Source organism: Lethenteron reissneri, chromosome 19 (assembly GCF_015708825.2).
Source record: "Lethenteron reissneri isolate LAM-NWPU_2019-01 chromosome 19, ASM1570882v1, whole genome shotgun sequence".
Taxonomy (NCBI): Eukaryota; Metazoa; Chordata; class Hyperoartia; order Petromyzontiformes; family Petromyzontidae; genus Lethenteron; species Lethenteron reissneri.
Window position 1 is genome coordinate 13,988,206 of NC_083797.1, and position 22,544 is coordinate 14,010,749.

The following is a 22,544-nucleotide window of genomic DNA, read 5'->3' on the forward strand; positions in this document are numbered from 1 at the left end:
AGAAGCAATTCGCGTAACGCTACGAAAATCCGTAGGTCGCCCTTTCGCGGATAAACGGGCGGCACGCTCCAGCTCCTTGCTGTGGGTGGCATCATAGCTCCACCAGCCAATCGGCTCCAATAGGGATTTTTGCGCCAATTTTCAATAACTTCTTCAGCAGCCCCTCCCATACCTGTCAACCGATACGATTGAACCCGTGTTCTTGTGTTCTTGTACAGGGAAATATAGTTTTCAGGTCCACACGGCGTAGAGCCGTTTCAGTACGGGCAAAAACCAATATCTATTTGTTTGTGTCTCTCCCTTGTTATGGGACTTTGTAGGATGTACATTGAGATTTATAACGGGCATGGGGTGACCAATGAGGTCTCAATTGGTTTGTAATAAGGGGCCGTCCATAAATTACGTCACGCACCTAGGGGGAGGGGGGTCAGACATTTGTGATGAAGAACTCACCTGTTCTTCACCTGAGGACGGCTGCTTGCGTTGTGGCCGAAACGTCGTGAGAATTATTTGATTGTTTTATTTGTATTATTTTATTATTTCCATTCTACGTGACTTTACCGAAAGAACCAAGAAGATGAATCCCTGCAGTCACGAAAGCTTTAAATCGAAGTCTGTCAAGGCTTTTTCTGTGTGCGCGCGTGAGTGCCCGTGTGCGTGTGTGCAATTGTGGTGACTCATTGCGCCTCTTCCGACAAGCGAGCCAGTATCAGGGCTCAAGATAAGTGAAAATAAGACATTGTTCTCTGTTAATGTTACTTTGTGTTATATTTTATTTACTATACAGTATGTTTTAGTGTTCCATGAAAATATACAATGTTTCTTATTGATGAATTTAACAATGTTTCCCTTTTTGTTGAACCATAATACACTTCATAACGCGAACCTATGGGCATTCACATTTATTGGATTATCGTGGTACGACTTACGAACCGTTCGACTTAATAACGCGTCTCAGGAACTAATTGTGTTCGTAGGTCGATTACCTCCTGTATCGTTATGGATAATGTTAAGCGTCTTATAAAGGTTATCAAAGTTGATTACTTATAAAGCAATGTTAATGTTATCATAGTTTATTGTTATGAGGAATGCTAACCGTGTTAAAAGGTTATCAAAGTTGACGATTTCGTACAATTCAATGTTGTTCATGTTCTTAGTTTCTTTATTTGGAAATAATGTTAGCAACAACCACTCAAACAACCACAACGAAACATCACTAAAGTGCACCAACCCAACTTCATACGCAAATACAACCGCTCAAACACAACTACAAACAGAACAACACCAAGGAAGACAACGCACACAGCTGCTCCAAACACAACTACAGTACAGGGTGGCTATACAAAGTCCCTTCGTAAGAAAACAACTGTCGATGACTGTGTCTCTGTTGGAACAGCTCCGTCCGCTGCCATCCACTCTCAGCAAACAGCTGGGTTCGTACCCACGTTCTCCTCGGCAGGTAGACTCCTCCAAGTGGGTGGCTGCGTCCTCTAAAAGCACATCGGGACAGCTGTTTGGAGTTCCTCAATATTTGTCAACTTTAAGTGTGAGGTGGGAGGCGTTCTCCTTGAGTATCCCCCAAAGCTAATTATATTATGATGTTGTTGTCAGGCCTGGGTGCTCGGAACGGCCAAATCAGATTAGATCATCTCAAATTCCATCGTTCCCTGAATCCCTGCATCAAATAATGTACCTATTCCCGAATGGCGAGGGCATAAACTTTATTTTTTATTTTACCAGGTTAGGCTCATTGAGCTATATAGCTATTTTTCAGAAGCGACCTGCCCACAAATGATCGTTCAGCGAAACGGTTTATCACGTGGACATTTATAGCAGCTAATGCATGTTGATTGTAAATGTGGCACGAAAAACCGCAGGTCCCCGGATACACATCCACGCGACCACGGGGAGAGAGACACGCAAACTCCAAATATGCAGGCGTCAAGGTCGAGATCGAACCCACGTCCTCCTGCATACCCAGGCGAGGCAGACAACATCCCCCGTCACCACGGCGCCCCATTCAGAAGGACTTTGCGGCCACCCTCTAGAAACACGGATATCGATGACGAACTTTGCGGTTGTTCTGTATCATTCGTACCGGTTTTTTGCGGAATTGAATGCAATCCCCGTGCGTAGTAAATCCCGTGCGTTATCGGAAATGCGTGGCTTACGCATTTTTTTCATTGCGCTATCATACGGTAATCGGGGCCCCATGCAGGTCACGCGCGGTGCACGCGCGCACACGCAGGATTATAACATCGTCGTCATCTCGCGGTTAAGTCACAATGCGCTGCGCTGGGTGGTTTTCACAGGAGCGCCGCGTCACGTTTGCTGGGGGGAGACTTGAGCAGAGCGCGCGAGTGACTCCCTCGCTCTCACACGCGCCCCGTCTCCGCGTCTCAACGTCCCCGAGTGTCATCCTCTAGCCGTCTCGCGTAGCTCGCTCTCCCCGTGTCTCACTCTCCCCTTGTCTCACTCTCTTTGTCTCCCACTCTTCCCGTGTCTCACTCTCCCCGTGTCTCAGTTTCCCCGTGTCTCACTCTCCCCGTGTCTCACTCTCTCTGTCTCCCACTCTCCCCGTGTCTCACCCTTTCTGTCTCTCACTCTCCCCGTGTCTCACCCTCTCCGTGTTTCACCCTCTTAGTATCTCACTCTGTCTCTCACTCTCCCCGTGTCTCACCCTTTCTGTCTCTCACTCTCTCCGTGTCTCACCCTCTCCGTGTCTCACCCTCTCCGTGTCTCACCCTCCCTGTGTCTCACTCTCCCCGTGTCTCACTCTCCCCGTGTCTCACTCCGTGTCTCACTCTCTCCGTGTCTCACTCTATCTCTCACTCTCCCCGTGTCTCACTCTATCTCTCACTCTCCCCGTGTCTCACTCTCCCCGTGTCTCACCCTCTCCGCGTCTCATCCTCTCCGTATCTCACCCTCCCCGTGTCTCACCCTCCCTGTGTCTCACTTTCCCCGTGTCTCGCTCTCCCCGTGTCTCACTCTCACCGTGTCTCACTCTCCCCGTGTCTCGCTCTCCTCGTGTCTCACTCTCCCCGTGTCTCACTCTCCCCGTGTCTCACTCTCTTTGTCTCCCACTCTTCCCGTGTCTCACTCTCCCCGTGTCTCAGTTTCCCCGTGTCTCACTCTCCCCTCAGTGTGTGCCCACGCCACCTGTGCACACACACACACACCTGTGCGCACACACCTGTACGCACGCGCACACACACACCTGTGCACACACACCTATACGCACGCGCGCACACACACACCTGTGCACACACACACCTATACGCACGCGCGCACACACACACCTGTGCACACACACACCTATACGCACGCGCGCAAACACACACCTGTGCACACACACAGCTATACGCACGCGCGCACAAACACACCTGTGCACACACATACCTATACGCACGCGCGCACACACACACCTGTGCACACACACACACCTATACGCACGCGCGCACACACGCATGCGCGCTGGAGGATGGAGGCGGACAGAGAGAACGCGCAGCTGCTGGAGGAAGGGAGAGCAAAGAGCGCCTACCTCACCTACCTGCACAAGTACGCGGATACACGCACACACACATGTAATACGTATAGTATGTAATACACACATGTGATACATACAGCTTATAATACATACACTTGTGATACATACAGCTTGTAATACATACAGCATGTGATACATACAGCATGTAATACATACACGTGTAATACATACAGCATGCAATACATACACATGTAATACATACAACGCACATACAAGTAATGCACACGGCACACAGATATACACGTGTGATGCATACGGCACGTATACATGCAAAAGTCGCATTTGATACGTACATCACATAGGTATGCATGTGACTCATACAGCACGTATACATGCAAAACATACAGAACAAATGAACGTGATACGTACATCACATTTGATGTATGTAGCATGTATACATGGAATACACAAAACATATGCATGTGATACATATAGCGCAGATGTACGTTTGATGCATATACAGAACATATGTGTATACAAGCAACCCATCTATATACACAAAACAAAGAGAAAGACCCTCGGAGAGCCTTAACAGACTGTTGGGGCAAGTGCTGTTAGCGAGCACCTATAAAGGCCGACACGGCACACGAGGGGGTGGGTGGCCAGCACCACGCGCGGCCGCCTTTGTCTCCCAAGTAGCGATATTGACGCATCGCACGAGGTACTCATTTGAGGCTGAGTCGACATAGGGGAGGCCCATGACCGGTTCAGATAATCGTCAGTGGTGTCGGCCGTGAGTGGGAATCAAACTCGGGACCGCCGGGTTCGTAGCGCAGCGCGCTAACTGCTATGCTACCACTTCCACACAGTTACATATTCACACACACACAGCACACGATGTATACACACACTGACAAATAATGCACGCACGTATATTCAGCGTATGTACACATTTAATCACTATGTACAGCAACACATACACGCACATATACACATACATGCACGTATATATGCAACACGTACATAATTACAAAAGCATGAATTGCGTTTACAACTTTACACATATGCTGTATGTATGATCACATTATAGACGTGTACTCTCCTGCGTTTGGTGCATATTTGGGGCCCGGGGAGCGGTGGCACAGTAGTTAGCGCACTGCGCAAGCCTCGGTTCGAATCCCGGCCACGGTTTAACATCAGTGGCGAGTGATATGCGAAGCAGTCCTCCTTAACATACATACCCCGATCTAACCAGCCTGGCTATCGTTTGATCAAAGTAGCCCCCCCTCCCCACCTCGCAACAGGCCTTAATCGAAAAGTGGATTGACCAAGGACCGTACATTCGTATTTTAATCTGAAATCGCTTGACATTCCAGCCGTTGCGCGCGGTATGACATGAACGGGGAGATTGTGTAGCCATGCGGAACGGCGACTTCTGTTCGCGTTGGGCGCTGACGTGGCCCCGCGCCAGCCTGGCGGGGGGAGGAGGTATTGCAGAGGTTCACGGTTCGAATGTCCAGCGGCCGTCATCGTTATGCGCACACACATGCTCGCCCGTCCGCTTCACGGCCGATGTTAAATAATCCTCAAAGGTCAGTTTCGGAAGAGTAGACCTTCGGGTTGCTGGCGTCCACATAAAAAAAACAGAATGTACCTGCAAATTACTCAACCAAGAATTAACATTTGCAACCATTGTCCCCTACTGTGGAAACTTGGCAGGGCCCCCTTGAAAACGAGTCATGAGACTCAGCAGGGGCTTTCCTGGTTAAAAAAAGCGTAATCATCATTGGAATAAAATGGCTCGCAGGATGTGTGTACCCTTTTAACTGTCCGCATGGGATGTCACGCCTTGAGTAGACGTGTGGTGGCCTGTAATGTAAGCTCGAATATCCAGGTGAGCCTTAGCCGAGTGTCGCAGTTCTTGTTCAGGAGGGTCCTGGCTTGGGATGTACGGACAATATCCCTGTTGGCGTTTGCATGTGTTGGGCAGGTTAAAGACGTCAGCATGAGCACAGCAAATCCTCGTTTTACGTCGGGGATGCGTCCCTCAAAGGTGCGACGACGAATATCGCAACGACGCAAATCAAAGCGATTTTTTTTCCGAATGACCAAAATTCTGCACGTAAATGATAAATGCTACTCCACGGTGCGGTACATTTCTGTATGCGCGACGCGAACGAGTTCGAGTCGAGGGTTAGTAGTAGGCGGAGGAGAGGCGAGGGCTAACGAGACGGACGATGCAGTCAGCGACTAGATCGGGTAGCGGTGTTAACACAGTGACGAGATATTTGCGAAACGACGTTAAAGGGTGAGACGTAAATCTGATCTATGGCTGTATCAGGAAAACCAAGAAGGTTTGACTCTATCGTTCTGGACCAGGGGTTGGTAACCAAAAAACAAGAACAGCCATTTTTTTCTTCAAATTCGGTAAAAAAAAAACACAACTCGATGTTCCAAGAGCCGCAATGCGCTGCGGTGGATACGAGACGGTGGTAATTGATCAATATTGTCACGAAGCGGTCATTAAAGAGCCGCAGGATGCCGACTCCTGTTCTAGACCCTTCCTCACCGGTGGCGCCCTCATTCCCCCATGGCTCCCAACCTAAACCCGTGAGCCTCGGACACGATTTGTGACCCTCCCCCACCCACCCCCACCCTCACCCCCACACCATTCTTCGAATATCTCTCCAACTCAAACCCCCGCGCCCCACTCCACAAACCACTTAGCTCCGTGAGCAGCGTTAACAGCTTCCTCCAGGCGACGGACTCGCCGCCGCCCAAGTTCCATGACGACGCTGGCGTCGATTCGGCGCACGAGGCGCTGGGCCACAGCCCGTGCCACTCGGGTGCCGGCGGTCAGAGGCGGAGGCGGCGCGAGGAGAGCGAGCGAGCCAAGAGGCAGCTGTACCTCGTCAGCGTCATCTGCTTCGTCTTCATCATCGGGGAGGCGATCGGTGGGTGGCGGGCTTCGGGGTTGATAGGGAGGGGGGTGCTCAGAATTGATTCGTTGGAGGTAGATGAAGGAGCGGTGGCGTCAGCTCCGTGGGGCATGTGCTGGGTGAATTATTGCGCCGCAGGATCGTGAGAGATGGCAGCGGCTGGGAAGTCCTCCATCCAGTCGTGCGCTGAAGGTGACTGACGATGAGAGATGCACTGGACATGCCACACGCTAGAAACGGGTCAATGTCACAAAATCTCCCCGCTCAACTCAGGCACAGGCCGGCACTCATCTTTAGTTTGACGCCGATCAAACAATATTTCAGAGCCGTCTTTTCGGACTTTGGTTCAGTAAATCAATTCAGTGATTTAAAGGATATTAAGACAGAGGGGGATATTAAATGCCGCATCATGGAATATCCAATCTGCAACGCCCCATTACTCTCTCAGCTACGATATGTCACTGCAGGTAGTACTTACAGTGGGGGGGGGGGGGGAGGTCTATGTTTTGGTCTAGGGCATCGAGTTAGGGTGAGGGTAGCTCAGAAACTCATTGTAAGCGCCACAAATCATATCAATGCTCATCTCCATTGGTGGCCCTAAACCAGAGTGGTGGAAATACCCCACATGTCTGTGCAGGGCGCAAGGCTAAAGAATGCCGAACTGTTGACTTCCCACAAAGTAGTCGTCGTGTTTACTGATCCTGGGGGAAAGGTGAGTTGTTTTGGCCACTGACTGGGATTTTAACTCGCGACCTTTTTAATCGCTAGTGGTAGCACTGCTTGAACTGCCTATCAGTTGTATAGGAGAGTAATGCGCCTCCGGACACAGTGTTGGTATGCACTCCGTGGTACTGCACTACGATTGGGGTTTGTTTTTGGTGCTTCTTGGCCTGACATTGTCGCTCACTGGGGGAGGGGGGGCAGCGACGCGAGTGCTTTGCACGCGACGCTACGAACCTCGTCACGTGAGTTTGATTCCAGGCCATGGCTCACCTCAGTGGTGAGTAATAAGTTCCTGGGAACCCGCTCCCTCTCCACCAATCAGCACTGATCAGCGATGGCGAATTATGGTCAAGCATGCTCCGTGCAGCAGAAGACTGTAACTTGTTATTTTGTAATCCCTTGATGTGCATGCACATGTGCAGTGGTCTATAACATTGAAGGTGACTGCTGTGTTTATCCGGAAGAGGCTCAATTGAGTGATGTTGCTCTTTTTACGAGGGTCCTACTTCGGGATCATTGACCGATTGGTCTTTGGGAGTTCGGCGCACCTCCGGTTGACTACGTACGGTGCGAAGGAAATTCGACATGCGCTCGTACAGGGTGGTTCGACGCGGTATGAACGTTGTTGCTGTGTCTTGAAGGTGGCATCCTCGCGCACAGCCTGGCCATCATGACGGACGCCGCCCACCTGCTCACCGACTTTGCAAGCTTCTCCATCAGCCTCCTGTCGCTGTGGCTCGCTGACAGACCCGCCAGCAAGAGGATGACGTTCGGCTGGTACCGGGCAGGTGAGGACCAACCCCTTCGCTATCGGTCGAATCAAGACGACTCAAGACCTCGCTGTTCCAGCTGGTACGGCTCACTGAGTTCAACAGCTCTGTCGCTCGGGGACAACCCCAGCCCAGTGACAGGACATTCCAGTTATATAGAGTGGTACAGAGACTCGTAGAGTTACAAAGAGACACGTAGACTCAGATTCAGACTTTATTTCAGCTGGTCAGGCCCCAGTGAGCTAAGCAGCTCTGTTACACAGACGGCCGTAGGTCCAAGACATCCGGCAGCGGTGGCGATTACCGGACGCTGCAGGTTTGGACTGTGTAAACTAACAGCAGCGAACAACAACGGCAACGTATTTGCCCGAAAGCCACGCGAAAACCGACTAAAAACAGCATGAGCAACAAATAGTGCTCAAACACAAATCAAAACAAGTATTTCACAAACATCGCTTGGTTTGAGCGTGAGCAGCACCGGCGCCTCCGTCTCAAGTGCCGTTCGTGAATAGTGGGGGGGGGGGGGGGGGGGATCCAGGGTGTAGTCCTGCACTGAACAGTTCCCGGATGGACATGGTAAAGGTGGCGTTTGACGCGGAGCCACAGAGCCACGGCGAGCGGTGGATACTGGACGTGGTGTGCCGGGTGCGGAGAAAATGAATATTTAGCAGCCAAGGGGTCGGCTCTTCTCCGTCGCGAGAGAAGGGTGTTGCACACGTGTGGAGCCATCAGTGCGGCTAATCGGTTGCTCAGTCAGGTTGGCGTTCTCTCCCCGCTCGAATGAGCGATGGCGCAGGGTGTGTCTCCATTGGTGACCCGGAGCACGTGGTGGGAATTCCACAGTCGCATGGTGGGGGCCAGTTGCTTCACAGGCTGACCACTCTTCGCTTCATGCGAAAAATGATGGCCTGAGTTTACCTGTGACGACGTCTATCATGCCGTGCTGCAACTTCAGTCACCGAGGTTCGATTCCCGGCCATGGCTAACATCGGTGGTGACTATCAGAACAGGCCCCTTGGCTTTTCCTAGGTCGGCTCAGCCTTGAAACAACGCCTGGTGTGGTGTGTCGACAGCATCGCTTGGGGAGACAAAGGCGGTCAAGCGTGGCGCTGGCCACACCACCCCGTTGTGCGCCGTGGTGGCCCGAGTAGGTGCGCACGAGCGGCATCTGCCTCGACGTTTTGTATTCGACTACCTGGGGGACCTTTGTCTGTGTCCGTGTGAGCAGAGATCCTGGGCGCACTGCTCTCCGTCTTCTCCATCTGGGTGGTGACCGGCGTGCTGGTCTACCTGGCCGCCTGCCGCATGATCTCGCGAGACTTCGCCATCGAAGGGACGGCCATGCTCGCCACCTCCGTCTGCGCCGTCATCGTCAACATCATGTGTGTGCGCTTGCACACAACCAGCCACTTACCAACGTTGGGTCAACGTTGGACCAACGTTAGTCCAACAATTCTAACCACGGGCCACCCTTGGTCCAACGGTTCCTGCCACATGCCAACGTTGGGTCAATGGTTCCAACCGTATTCCAACGTCGAGCCAACGTTGCATGTTTACTGGGCGGGTGAGAGCGTGCGCGCGTGCGTGAGTGTGCAAGCGTAACATACATTTTGGGGAGCGGTAGTCAAGTGCTCAGTGCACTGCGCTAGGAACCTGGATATCTGAATTCGGATTACCGCTCACGGCCAACATCAGTTGCGAATATCTGAACCGGTCCTGGGTCTCGCCTAAGTCGACTCAGCTTTAAATGAGAACCTGGTGCAGTGTATTAACATCAGCACTGGAGAGACAGAGGCGGTCGGGCGTGGTGCTGTCCACACCACCACGTGTACCTATGTCGACCTTGCATGTATGTATATTGAATTTCTTTCGGACCGTACGTAGCCAACCGCGCTAATAGGATGCGTGGGGGAAAGACAACAGACTAAACACAAAAAGCAGTTTCAAAGAAATTCGTTTTCGATCGAGATTTAAAAGTGCATAGCTCCAATGACTTCCTAATGTAGGTGTTCGCTAACTACACTTGCCCCAACAGCCTAAAAAGGCTATAGTTTTATGGGAATCTTTGTTTCTGTCGCATAATTACAATTGATATAGTCACAATTCTTTCATCATCAAGAACATCACCGACTTTATATGAACAAAATCAGTATGCACCTTTGCGCGGGATTGTGGGTCGTGAAGCAATATTCACCAGGAAAGACATCCACATTTTTGCGAATTGACATTTTCATCCTTCTTTCATCAACATCATCCTCATCACTGACTTCATATGGACACAATCAGTGCACCGTTGTGTATGATTGTGGGTCGTGAAGCAATATATTCACCAGGGAAGACATCCACATCATTGCGAACCTACGCTCATCGATGAATCATCCACAGGAGCAGCATCTTTTAATCCGCGGACCACCCAGCATCCTACACCCCTGGTGTCAAAACGCATTCATTTTTCTCTCTAAATACAGGTGACACAAAACTATTCATATTACTTGAACATAAAAACATTGCTTTTTGTACGCAGCTGTAAGGCTTTTTTAATGGGGGGGGGGGGGCATTTTGATCTTAGGGATTGCTTAGTTTAATCAGGGTAGTTTACCTAACTTATTTTTTTTATATATCATAAGTCAAATATTAATTGGCCGAAACAAAAGGTGAAAAATTGTCATTATTCTCCAGATCAACCTGCATTTGCTTCACAGCTCTGCAGACTACCTGGAGGAACGTTACAGACCACTCGCTGGTGGTGCGGGGACCACTCTCTGAGACCCACTGGTTTAAACAATGCGAATCTCGCGCTGGCTTCAAATTATACGGGTCTCTTCAGTGCGACACAGCCGCCATCCTGATAGGCCGACCTCTGCTCATGAGACTCCAAAAGGTCAACATCAATTCTCCAGTTAGTTTTTGCCTGCTTCAACAAATGCTGCGGTAACTCGGTGGCCAACAGGCTCAGTTGTTACTTCACTATGGCTATGAAACAGGCATCGCCCACGTTGTGTTTAATACGCCACGTATACAGGGATTCATAGCAGCCGGATTGGCGACCCTGGGATATATTTTGACACACGCAGCACGCCACATCCGAAATGCGTCTCGCTTCGGCTGCGACACTATCCTTGTGCCGCCTACTCCCGTCCTGAATGACGTGCCTGTTCCAGTCTTTCAACAGCGACCTGTCATATATTCAGTGAGAAATTAAGAGCCCCGCTGCATAAATGTAAATGAATGGGTGGAAGCAGGTTGGGACACGGAGAGTCTAAATCTGACATTTAACTCGGACGCCTTCCCCGATGGAGCGCTCCCTCGGGCAAATCGAGCTGCACATTCGTTCAGCCGACACCATAAACTGCCAACCATCGCTCTCTCAGATTCCCTCACTTTGGGGGAAATGAGGTGAGGGGTTATTTATAGGCGTGAGGGGAGAGAGACGTGAGACGTGGATGAATGTGTTTAGGGCTGCGGCTTGTGCGTGCGAGTGTTTTATAAGGCGCGTCGACGATGTTACTGAAATTTTGGTAAGCGCAGGTAAGAAACTGACACTTTGCTGATTAACGCTTAGTTATGAGTGCGTACCAGAGGTGTGGACTCGAGTCATGTGACTTGGACTCGAGTCAGACTCGAGTCATGAATTTGATGACTTCAGACTCGACTCGGCAAAATGTACAAAGACTTGCAACTCGACTTGGACTTGCATAACAATGACTTTGTCCCACCTCTGAGGTGTGGACTCGAGTCATGTGACTTGGACTCGAGTCAGACTCGAGTCATGAATTTGATGACTTCAGACTCGACTCGGCAAAATGTACAAAGACTTGCAACTCGACTTGGACTTGCATAACAATGACTTTGTCCCACCTCTGAGGTGTGGACTCGAGTCATGTGACTTGGACTCGAGTCAGACTCGAGTCATGAATTTGATGACTTCAGACACGACTCGGCAAATTGTACAAAGACTTGCAATTCGACTTGGCCTTGTATAACAATGACTTTGTCCCACCTCTGGTGCGTACTCACACCACCCATATAATGACATCAATACCGTTATAATCACACCACCACCGATATCATCACACCACCACCGATATCATCACATCACCGATAACGGGCGATTTCATTTTCTAATTCGATTTAAAAACAAAAACTGAAGAGATCAACGGTATTCCACACGCAGCGAAAAGGTGTAGGCGGTTGTTTTCAACAGCTGCAGAGAGACTTCGTGAGCGTTGGGGCAGCAGCGGCTGCCCTCGCCGATCCACACAGAGCACGGCCGCAGCCAGTCACAGCGCCCATACTCACAGGTTTGCTCAACCGAACATATGTCCGCTTCGGAGGATATGATTCAGAATAGCATTGCACGAGTTCGAAAGTACAAAGTACGGGATTATATCGCGTCACTTCTGAACGGTAACTGAAGACGGACAACTTAAAAAAAAATCAGCACTGTTTTTGGACAAGAGTTTTATTTCGATTTAAAGCTTTCGTGACTGCAGGGATTCATCTTCTTGGTTCTTTCGGTAAAGTCACGTAGAAGGAAAATAATAAAATAAAACAATAAAAATAAAACATAATAAAATAATTCTCACGACGTTTCGGCCACAACGCAAGCAGCCGTCTTCAGGTGGAGAACAGGTCTGTCGAGAAGGCACCTGAAGACGGCTGCTTGCGTTGTGGCCGAAACGTCGTGAGAATTATTTTATTATGTTTTATTTTTATTATTTTATTATTTTCCTTCTACGTGACTTTACCGAAAGAACCAATAAGAAGAGTTTTATTTTTGTCACTCTCACGCACGCCCGCCCCTAAAGCCCCTCGTTCACGTGTTCACCCCTTCAACAAAGGGCTCTCACTGTCACCCACCCAACCGCTACTTATTCGCCCTTTTGTTGCCTCTGTAGGGGTGTTAAAGAGAGGGCCCGTTATGCATGGCAGCCTATGGAAAACAAACACAGTGGGCGGGGCTACGTAAGTGCACGAGGAGGTGCCCTCTACGACGTCCGAGCCAGACACCCTGGGGGGGGCTGGTTCGAACGTTATGATCCCCCGGGGCCCCACCCCTCAGGGAGGGGTTGGGTATAAAAGGGGATGTTTCAAAGGGCTCGGCAGTTATGTTTAAGCTAAGGGAAGAAGACTGAAGACGTCTTAGATAGAGCCCTGGACTCCCCTAGTTCGATGTCCTTTTCAGGGCCGGACAGGACTGAGCCAGCGGCGTGGTCCCGAAAGCCAGAGCCGGTGCTCTTGTAAGAGCTGGTCTGGAACTCCGGGTACCGGGCCCGACTTACCAGTGTCGGGCCAGTTAGCCTCCCCTAGCCCATTAGTGGAGGATTCGGGGCTAGGACAGAGTTAGCTAGGGGTGTATCCCGAGTTATACGGGTGAGGGGGCCGATACCCCCTCGAGTGTGTATATGCCCACTGTCGTATTGTGAAATAAATATACGTGTGCCTCAACCTCGGCGTCAAGCGTCTTCACCGGTACTTCAACTGGTGTCAGAAGTAATTCGAACATGGACACGCGGAAAACAGCGCGGGCCAAAGTACCGCAGGAGGAAGACACTGCCGAGATCGTCGAGCCCGAGACGGCTCCACAAGACAAGGTGCAGCCGGGGCCTGACGCCTCCTTACCGGGGCATCGAAATGAAGAGGGGCCGCAGCCAGACGCGTTACGGCTGGCTCACGGGAGGCTGGCGGAGCTGCTGTATGCCGCTGCCGCCACGCTGGAGACCATCACGCGACTAGGGGCCGGTGATCCAACACGGGGCGAGGCGAGCCAACGACCAGGGCGCCTTCCCGCCATTTCGGAGCAGTCCGAATTTGAAATTCCCGCCATCGACGCTACAGCTGTTCGGGGCGTGGCCAGCCTAGACATCCGCTCCGACATCGCCGTCGCTGAAGCTGCAACGTCATCACAAGCGCGACAGGCGATCCCATCGGCCGTTCGCACCGACGCACAGCCGAGTGGTGGTGACATCAGCCTGCGGGAGTCCACAACGACCGCTGCGCTTCATCAGAGACTGCCCCCGCTGAAGGAGTTCATCGGCGCGGAGGGGGACTGGGCCGGTTTTCGCCGACGTTTCCTCGCCCATCAGGAGATGGCGAAATGGTCCGATGAGGAGGCTCTCTGCGCGCTGCCGGCGCTCCTCGACGGCGACGCGCTCGCCGCCCTCACATCGGCGCCGAGAGAGAAGCGGTCTACGTTACCGATGACACTACAGCTGCTGGGCGGGGTCTATGGACCATCGGCTGAATGCCGACAGCAATTTTACGACCGCAAGCGGGGTGAGAAGGAGTCGCCCCTAGCATATCGGACGAGCCTCCTGGCGATGGCTAAGTCGGCCTTCCCTCGTATGGACGACGACGGCGATGGTCACGGAGAAGATCCTCCTCCTGGCAGACGACCTTGACATCGCGGTCGTCGCCCGGGAGGACGAGGAGATGACATCGCTCCAGGCGGCGCGGCTCCTCCACGCCAACCTCCTGTCACTGCGGCGGAAAGCCAGCAGGGCATCGGCGGGGCGTGCGGTGGCTGCAGCCACCATTCCGACGGAGGAGCTCTACGCCGTCGACCACCGACCGCAACAGGCGATAGGAGCACGGTCGGGCCGGGACGGGCCGGGCCGTTTCAACCATCCGTCTCCTCCAACGGCGCTCCCGCGGTGTTTCAACTGCGGCGTCCGGGGCCACGTCGCCTCGGGGTGCCGCGCTCCTCGACAGCGCGGGACGACACCTCAACGGGACGACGGGCCTCATCACAAGCTCCACCATCATAACCCGGCGAGTCGCGGCACCCCACATGTTTGGCCCACGCACACACCCGTCACGCACTCAAACACCGCAACGAGAGGGGGGCCGATATCGCGCACCATCGCACCATCACGCACCACCCCGGGTACTCATATCGAACCCGGCCAGTGGTCCGTGCTGGCCGATCGTGTGGTAGCCGCATCGTCGGGGTCGTCGGCCGTTGTGGGGCACATCGACGGGGTTGAAGTGCGCATCCTGGTCGATACGGGAGCATCGGCGACCATTATTTCGGAGTTGATTTACAATATTCTCCCTGTCCGGAGTCGTCCTTTGATGCCTGTTAACGTACCATTCTATGCGGCTAACGGGGGCTCACTTGGCATCATCGGACAAATTCGTGCCCAAATTTGTATTGGGGAAATTAAATTGTCTGGGCCGATTTTTGTTTCCTCCTCGCTGGCGGTTCCGTGCCTGCTGGGGACGGACTTCCTGGCCAAAATGCCGATTAGGATATTGATCGACCAGGGATGTATTGAGCTCCCGTCGGGCAGACGCATGGTGTTTCTGCCATCGCCTGTTACGACTCGGACGGCGTTCGCGACGGTGCCGGCATTCGTAGAGAGAACAGTGCGCGTCCCTCCGGGGGCGCAAATGTTGATTCCCTTGAAACTTCGGCGGCCCTTCGCTAAGGGTGTTGGGGCCCAAGGGGTTCTGCTGGGGCCGTCTAGGGCCGGGGTTAGTGGACCTCATTTACTTCCGGCCCAGACCATAGTAAGAGGGGACGGTGAACCCTTCATCGCGGTCCTCAATGTGGGCTCGCAGACGGTGGTGGTCCCACAGGGGACCGTGCTTGCTCACGCAACGCCGGTGCCATGTGAGGAACCCGTCACAAATCACGTCAGCGTTGTCCCTGCGCCGCGACCGCATTCGGACAGCGATGAAGGGTGGCTCGAGGCGCTTTGTGCGGGATCGACGGACCTGTCAGATTCAGAGCGTCAACAACTTAAAACACTACTGCGGGAATTTTCCGACGTTTTTAGTCGGAATAAATACGATTTGGGTTGTACTCACCTGCTGCGTCACCATATTGACACGGGTGACAGCGCGCCAATTCGCCAAAATCCGTTTCGGTTGAGTCCCGCCGAAAAGGACCATGTCAAATCGGCTGTTGATGACATGTTGGCCGCCGACATCATTTCTCCTTCCACCAGCCCTTGGGGAGCGCCGATCGTCCTGGTTAAAAAGCAGGACGGTTCGTTGCGGTTTTGCGTTGATTTCCGGCGTCTTAACAAAATTTCGGTTGCCGACGCATACCCGCTCCCTCGGATGGATGAATCGCTGGACGCCTTGGCGGGAGCGCGATTCTTTTCCACACTGGATTTACTTTCGGGATTCTGGCAGCTTCCTCTGGACGATGATTCAAAGCCTAAAACTGCTTTCCGTACACCGCACGGCCTGTTCCAATTCAACCGGTTGCCGATGGGCTTACACTCAGCGCCGGCAACTTTCCAGCGTTTGATGGAATTGGTTTTGGCTGGATTGCAATGGGAGTCGTGCCTCATTTATTTGGATGACGTTATCGTCTTTAGTAAAACTTTTGACGAACATCTCCAGAGGTTGCGGGCGGTTTTCCTAAAGATGCGGGCTGCTAATTTGAAATTCAAGCCCCAAAAATGCCATTTGTTGCGCGATTCGGTGCGTTATTTGGGGCACATCGTGGGACGCTCAGGTATTGCTACCGATCCCGCCAAAACGCAGTGTGTCAGCTCCTGGCCGACTCCCACCTCGGTGGGAGAGGTCAGGAGTTTCATTGGGTTCGCGTCGTATTACCGACGGTTCGTCGCTGATTTTGCGACAATTGCAAAACCCCTGCACGCTTTAACATCTAAAGGGGTTCGGTTCCACTGGGGTCAAGAGGAGGAGGCTGCTTTCTGCTCCCTTCGGGACGCCCTGGTAAAAGCCCCTCCCTGGATTTACCCAGATTTTTCTAAGCCCTTTTTGCTCGACACCGATGCGAGCAACACGGGTATTGGGGGTGTGCTTTCCCAGGTGGTTGATGGCGTGGAACGGGTGGTCGCGTACGGTAGTCGGGTGTTGTCTCCTGCGGAGCAAAGATATTGTGTCACCCGTAGGGAACTGTTGGCAATTGTCTATTTCATCCAACAGTATCGCCCATATCTGTACGGTCGGCATTTCACCGTCCGCACAGATCATGCGGCACTACAGTATGCCCTGCGAGTTCAACAACCATCGGGACAGTTGTCTCGATGGTTGGAGGTTCTCCAGGACTTTGATTTTGAAACCACCTACCGTAAGGGCGTTCGCCATACGAATACGGACGCTCTGTCGCGCATGCCAACCACCTCCGAATGTGCATGCCTCCTGGGGTCGGGACGTTGCAGGCCTTCAGGGGACGCATCGGTTCCGATCTTGGCAGCCACCGACGACGACGAACCATTGGTTACTAATTCGATCGAACAACAGGGAAGAGATTCCCTGTTGGGGTTGCCCGTCACTGAATGGGGGCGCCTCCAAATGGAGGATACCTCCCTCCTCGGGTGGCGTCGTCGCGTCGGGGGTGCTGGGCGGGTGACGGGGGATTCGGATGCATGGGAAATGGTGCAAGGTCTGCTGATGCATTGGGACGGCAAATCCCAGCGACATCGGCTGGTGGTCCCTTCTGAGTTGCGAGGCAAGGTGGTGTGGGCCGCGCATGAGCGCCTATTACACCTGGGGACCCAAAAGACTCTTGCACTGCTACAACTTGATTTTTTTTGGCCTGGTATGACGAGGGATGTTGGGGATCTATTGGGATCATGCCCTCAGTGTGCGCAACGGAAACCGCCGGCGCGGGAGTCTAACCCGCCCTTGCAATCGATCAAAGTATCCAGAATAAATGAGCTTGTCGCGCTGGACATTTTGGGCCCATTTCCCGCCACCCCGAGGGGCAATAGGTATTTGTTGACAGGTGTCGAGTATTTTACGCGCTGGCCTATGGCCTGGCCCCTTGCCAACCAGTCGGCAGCAGCCATCGTGGAGGCCTTTGTTCAGGGATACGTCCTGGACAAAGGTGCTCCGGAGCGGCTGCTGACCGACCAGGGCAGAAATTTTTCCGGTAAATTACTCAAACAAGTCTGTGACCTCTTAGGCACGAAGAAAATTCGTACCTCCCCGTATCACCCGCAAACTGACGGAATGGTCGAGCGCCTGCATCGCACCATTACGTCAATGATGTCACAGCAGGTCTCGGACTCGCAGACTGACTGGGACCTGCATATTCAAGGGGTCTTGGCGGCATACCGGATGGCACCCCATGCAGCTACGGGATTTTCCCCCTTTTACCTCATGTACGGTCGCGAACCCGACCCGCCTGTTCGCGCCCAGCTGCAGATCCCCGACCCGCAAGGGAAAACTAAATTGGCTGACCACGTCAAATTTAATCTGGCCAAATTAACAGAGGCGCGGGATGCTGCTATGCTAAACTCGGACCTCCGTCAAAAGGCGAATGAGCGCCTCAGGCTGGGTCGGGCGCACGTAATACAGTGGAAGCCGGGGGACAAGGCATGGTTGCACTGTCCCCAAGTGCCCCTGGCTACCTCCCCTAAGCTGGCGCGGCCGTGGCGGGGCCCTGTGGAGGTGGTCGAAGTTTTGCGACCACAGTGCGTGCGCATTAAATGGGGGAAGCGGCGATGGTTCGTGCACCCCTCTAGGTTAAAACCCTTCATTGCGGTACACAAACCCACTTCACACATGCGTGGCCAAACGTGTGGGGGGTCGACCGACTCACTGGGTCCGTCTCCGTCGTTCTCACCTAATGCCTTGCCGGCCGTGCCACCTCCAGGTGCATCAGGACTGACGGGCTCACGCCCGACCACCCCTCCTGGGGATACCGACGGTCGCGCGGCATCGGATGAGGTCTCACTCCGGGACGGACAATTGCCACCTGACGGTCCGCCACCCGGGGTTACCCCGTGTGAGGGGCCCGCTGCAAGGACACGCGCAAAAATGCGCAGACTGTTATGAGGCCGGAAGATGTGTACATAGGTTGTGTTCATCGTGTGTTGTGTGGGTGGTGTGTTCCCTGCCCATTGAAATGTACATACGTTGTGTTCATTGTGTGTTGTGTGGGTGGTGTGTTCCCTGCCCATTGAAATGTACATACGTTGGGTTCACCTGTGTTGTGTGTATGGTGGGTTCCCTGCAAATTGTATATAGGTTGTTTTTTTTTACAGAATTCGTATTTATTCAAGGGGGGGTGCGTCGGGTTGTTTTCTCTTCTTGCTGTTGCCTTTTGTTGTGTTCTTGTTGCTGTTCTTGTTATTGTTGAAAAATAGTGAGGCACACGCGCGGTCAAGGTGTAAATGCACTTTTATTGTCATTTTTGTATGTTGGCAGCCGGGACGGCTGCAAGCTATGCGGGGGGGGGGGGGGGGTGATGTAGGGGTGTTAAAGAGAGGGCCCGTTATGCATGGCAGCCTATGGAAAACAAACACAGTGGGCGGGGCTACGTAAGTGCACGAGGAGGTGCCCTCTACGACGTCCGAGCCAGACACCCTGGGGGGGGGCTGGTTCGAACGTTATGATCCCCCGGGGCCCCACCCCTCAGGGAGGGGTTGGGTATAAAAGGGGATGTTTCAAAGGGCTCGGCAGTTATGTTTAAGCTAAGGGAAGAAGACTGAAGACGTCTTAGATAGAGCCCTGGACTCCCCTAGTTCGATGTCCTTTTCAGGGCCGGACAGGACTGAGCCAGCGGCGTGGTCCCGAAAGCCAGAGCCGGTGCTCTTGTAAGAGCTGGTCTGGAACTCCGGGTACCGGGCCCGACTTACCAGTGTCGGGCCAGTTAGCCTCCCCTAGCCCATTAGTGGAGGATTCGGGGCTAGGACAGAGTTAGCTAGGGGTGTATCCCGAGTTATACGGGTGAGGGGGCCGATACCCCCTCGAGTGTGTATATGCCCACTGTCGTATTGTGAAATAAATATACGTGTGCCTCAACCTCGGCGTCAAGCGTCTTCACCGGTACTTCACCTCGACAAAGATTGTGATGTTAGGCGTGACCTCCAAAATTATACAACACATAGTGACAAGAGATGAGGATGATTTTGGTAGTGATGTCAATAACGATGATCACGAGGTGAACGGTACTGGTGATGATGGTGGTGGTGGTGGTGGTGGCGGCGCTTCATGAAGATTATTTTAATGACATAGATCAGTATCAACATTATTGCGATGATGACCATCCTTGTAATGACACATGTACGAAGATTATTTCAGAGATAGTGATGATGAGACTATGAAGATATAGTGATTTTGATGGTCAAGACAGAGTTGATGAATTTGATGTATGTATGTAGAACTTCCTTCACATCGTTAATCTGACGTGCGGGGGAAGGACGTTAGAGATGCTAGCGCCCACATAGACAACGTCAGTGGCCATCGCATTCATGCAGAAGAGATAAAAGCACAGGCGTCGTTGGTTTGTGCGGGCAACTGGGATGGAGAGCAATAGATGACCAGCAATGGCCCTATGCATCGACAACCAGGGAGGGGGAGGAGCTCGCACAGCCTCATGGGCCTACACGAAGCCATTGCCGTGGCAAGAGGCCAGAAAGAGTGGAGACATTTCGCTCCGCCTGACAAAATAAGATCATATTCGTCAACGGTGTTCATGTTGACGACATGACATTGTCCAATCAGAACTTATCTCTCTCTCTGCAGCATGGCCGTTCTCCTCGCGCGAGGCCATCACTCCTCCGGACCTAGCGGGGGCTCGGAGGCACCCCCAGTGGTGCCTCTTCATCTGCACGGACACTCTCACCTGCACGGCCACTCGCACCTGCAGAGCCACTCCAACCCGAGCATCCGCGCCGCCTTCATCCACGCCCTCGGAGACCTCCTGCAAAGCATAGGCGTCCTCGTCGCTGCCTGCATTATCTTCTTTAAGGTAAGTGCGGCAGAAGGTGGCGATGGATGCTCCCAGCCTCCGTTTCCAACGCCGGAGGAATGACGGGGCCGAGTCAACACCCAGTCCGAATTTGAGCACGCGACCGTGAGCCTCACCTTCTGCTGCTGAGCCACCGGGCCGATAGCAGGGGGCATCCTACACGGGTCTATCTTGCCACCTGTGTTCGCTGTTCACAGCACGGGTTGGGAAACGTTTCCTGTGTGCTTTCAAATGTTGCTCGTGAGCCACCAAAACAAAGATCCCTCGTATAGCCTTAACAAACTTTTGGGGCAAGAGCTGTTAGCGAGCAGCACCAATGAAGGTCGGCCGGCACACGAGGGGGTAGGTGGCCAACACCACACCCATCTGCCTCTGTCTCCCGAGTCGTGATGTTTACACACCGCACCAGGACCGCTTCCGATAATCGTTAGTGGTTTGGCCGTGAGCGGCAATCGAACTCAGGTCGCCGGTTTCGTAGGGCAGGGCGCTAACCACTGCGCCACCGTTCCCATGGTGGGTCATCACACGCTCATATTCAAACACCACGGTCACTTCTGTCACTGTAGAAATAGGTTAGCCGCATATGCGCAAAAGCGCACAAACCGAACCGGCATAAAGCGAGGGAAACCTGTATATCGGATGTCATTGATCCAATCCTTGTTGCTGGTTCATGCCGAATTGAAACCTAATTGATATGATGGGATATGTGTGCATTCATTGGGTGACTGAGCCAAAACCATGAACTCACGACGCTTCTGAACTTCGTTTAATCACCGGTGCGCGGTGTCGAGCCCAGGCTCTCAGCGGTGCTGGCTCAGTTTTCTAAAAGATCCATTATGAACCCCGTTGACCAGCAGACAACTTCATAACTAATCCCCTGCAATTAAATTACTTTTGTAATGAATATTTTCTGGACTTTTTAAATGAGGTTTCTTTCATTTAAAACAATTATCTTTTGAAAGTGAAAACGCTCGAGAGAGAACCATTACGAGTTTAATGCCAATAATCGCGCGGTGCTTTTAGATGGCCATCGCGGTGTCGTTCCCACGCTCCATTTGCCCCGCTCGTTACTCGGAGGCGCTCTCCGATTCAACGTATTTTTCTAATCACGCCACAGATTAACATCGGTCTGTGGTTAAAGAACACGTAACAAGCTCTTGATGAAAAAGAGGGGAAGGTGTTTTTGATGTACATAAGTGACGACGACAATGACGATGATAATAGAGGGTTTTGTGTTCGATTACGCGATCTAACCCAAAAACCTCTATTATGGAAATATTGGTCGTGAAAACCTACGTGCTAAACTGATGGTGAATTTAGTAATTATGATGATGATACTTTTGCTAATGTGAATAAACTGCTATTATTATGATGATGAAGTCCTTTATAATAATCATGTAGATATGAATAGGGTGTGATGATGATGGTGTGAATTTGGTATGATGATTATGTGAAAACGGTGTGATGATGATTTGTATTGAGTGTGGTGAAGATGTTATTTATGTGTGATGAAGATTATGCGAATCGGGTGTGATGATGATGATGTGAATAGGGTGTTATGATGATGTGAATAGGGTGTGATGATGTGAATAGGGTGATGGTGGTGAAATTAGTGTTTGTGGCTGGCAACGATGCTCACGATGTAAATTTGCCGTGACGATGATGAATTTCACCACTGATGCTGACGCGACTCCCCTCGGGTCCTTTGTGCCCACTGTGCCCCCCCCACCGCCCCCCCCCCCAGCCAGAGTACAAGCTCGTTGACCCCATCTGCACGTTCATCTTCTCCCTCTTCGTCCTCGTGACCACCGTCACAATCTTGCGCGACGTGCTTCAGGTGCTGATGGAGGGTGAGTGTGGAACATGCTTCACCGCGCCGGTCGGGACACGTTGGCGAAGGCGGGAAGCGTTGGTGTAGGAGCGTAGAAGCACAGCACAATACC

The 22,544-nt window shown here is 52.4% G+C and overlaps 1 protein-coding gene across 2 annotated transcripts in view; it reads left to right on the forward strand.

Annotated features, from left to right (window-relative positions):
• The first annotated feature begins 2,183 nt into the window (after positions 1 to 2,183).
• The window catches only part of LOC133344305 (proton-coupled zinc antiporter SLC30A2-like), a 30,100-nt gene continuing 9,739 nt past the window's right edge, over positions 2,184 to 22,544 (forward strand). The window contains exons 1-6 of one of the 2 annotated variants that reach the window (XM_061554407.1): positions 2,184 to 3,558; positions 6,215 to 6,441; positions 7,791 to 7,937; positions 9,148 to 9,301; positions 20,376 to 20,601; positions 22,346 to 22,451. In XM_061554407.1, coding sequence (XP_061410391.1) covers positions 3,482 to 3,558; positions 6,215 to 6,441; positions 7,791 to 7,937; positions 9,148 to 9,301; positions 20,376 to 20,601; positions 22,346 to 22,451 — 937 coding nt within the window. In that variant the 5' untranslated portion in view covers positions 2,184 to 3,481. The remainder of the gene's footprint in view (positions 3,559 to 6,214; positions 6,442 to 7,790; positions 7,938 to 9,147; positions 9,302 to 20,375; positions 20,602 to 22,345; positions 22,452 to 22,544) is intronic. The other variant, XR_009755338.1, reaches the window with a different exon arrangement.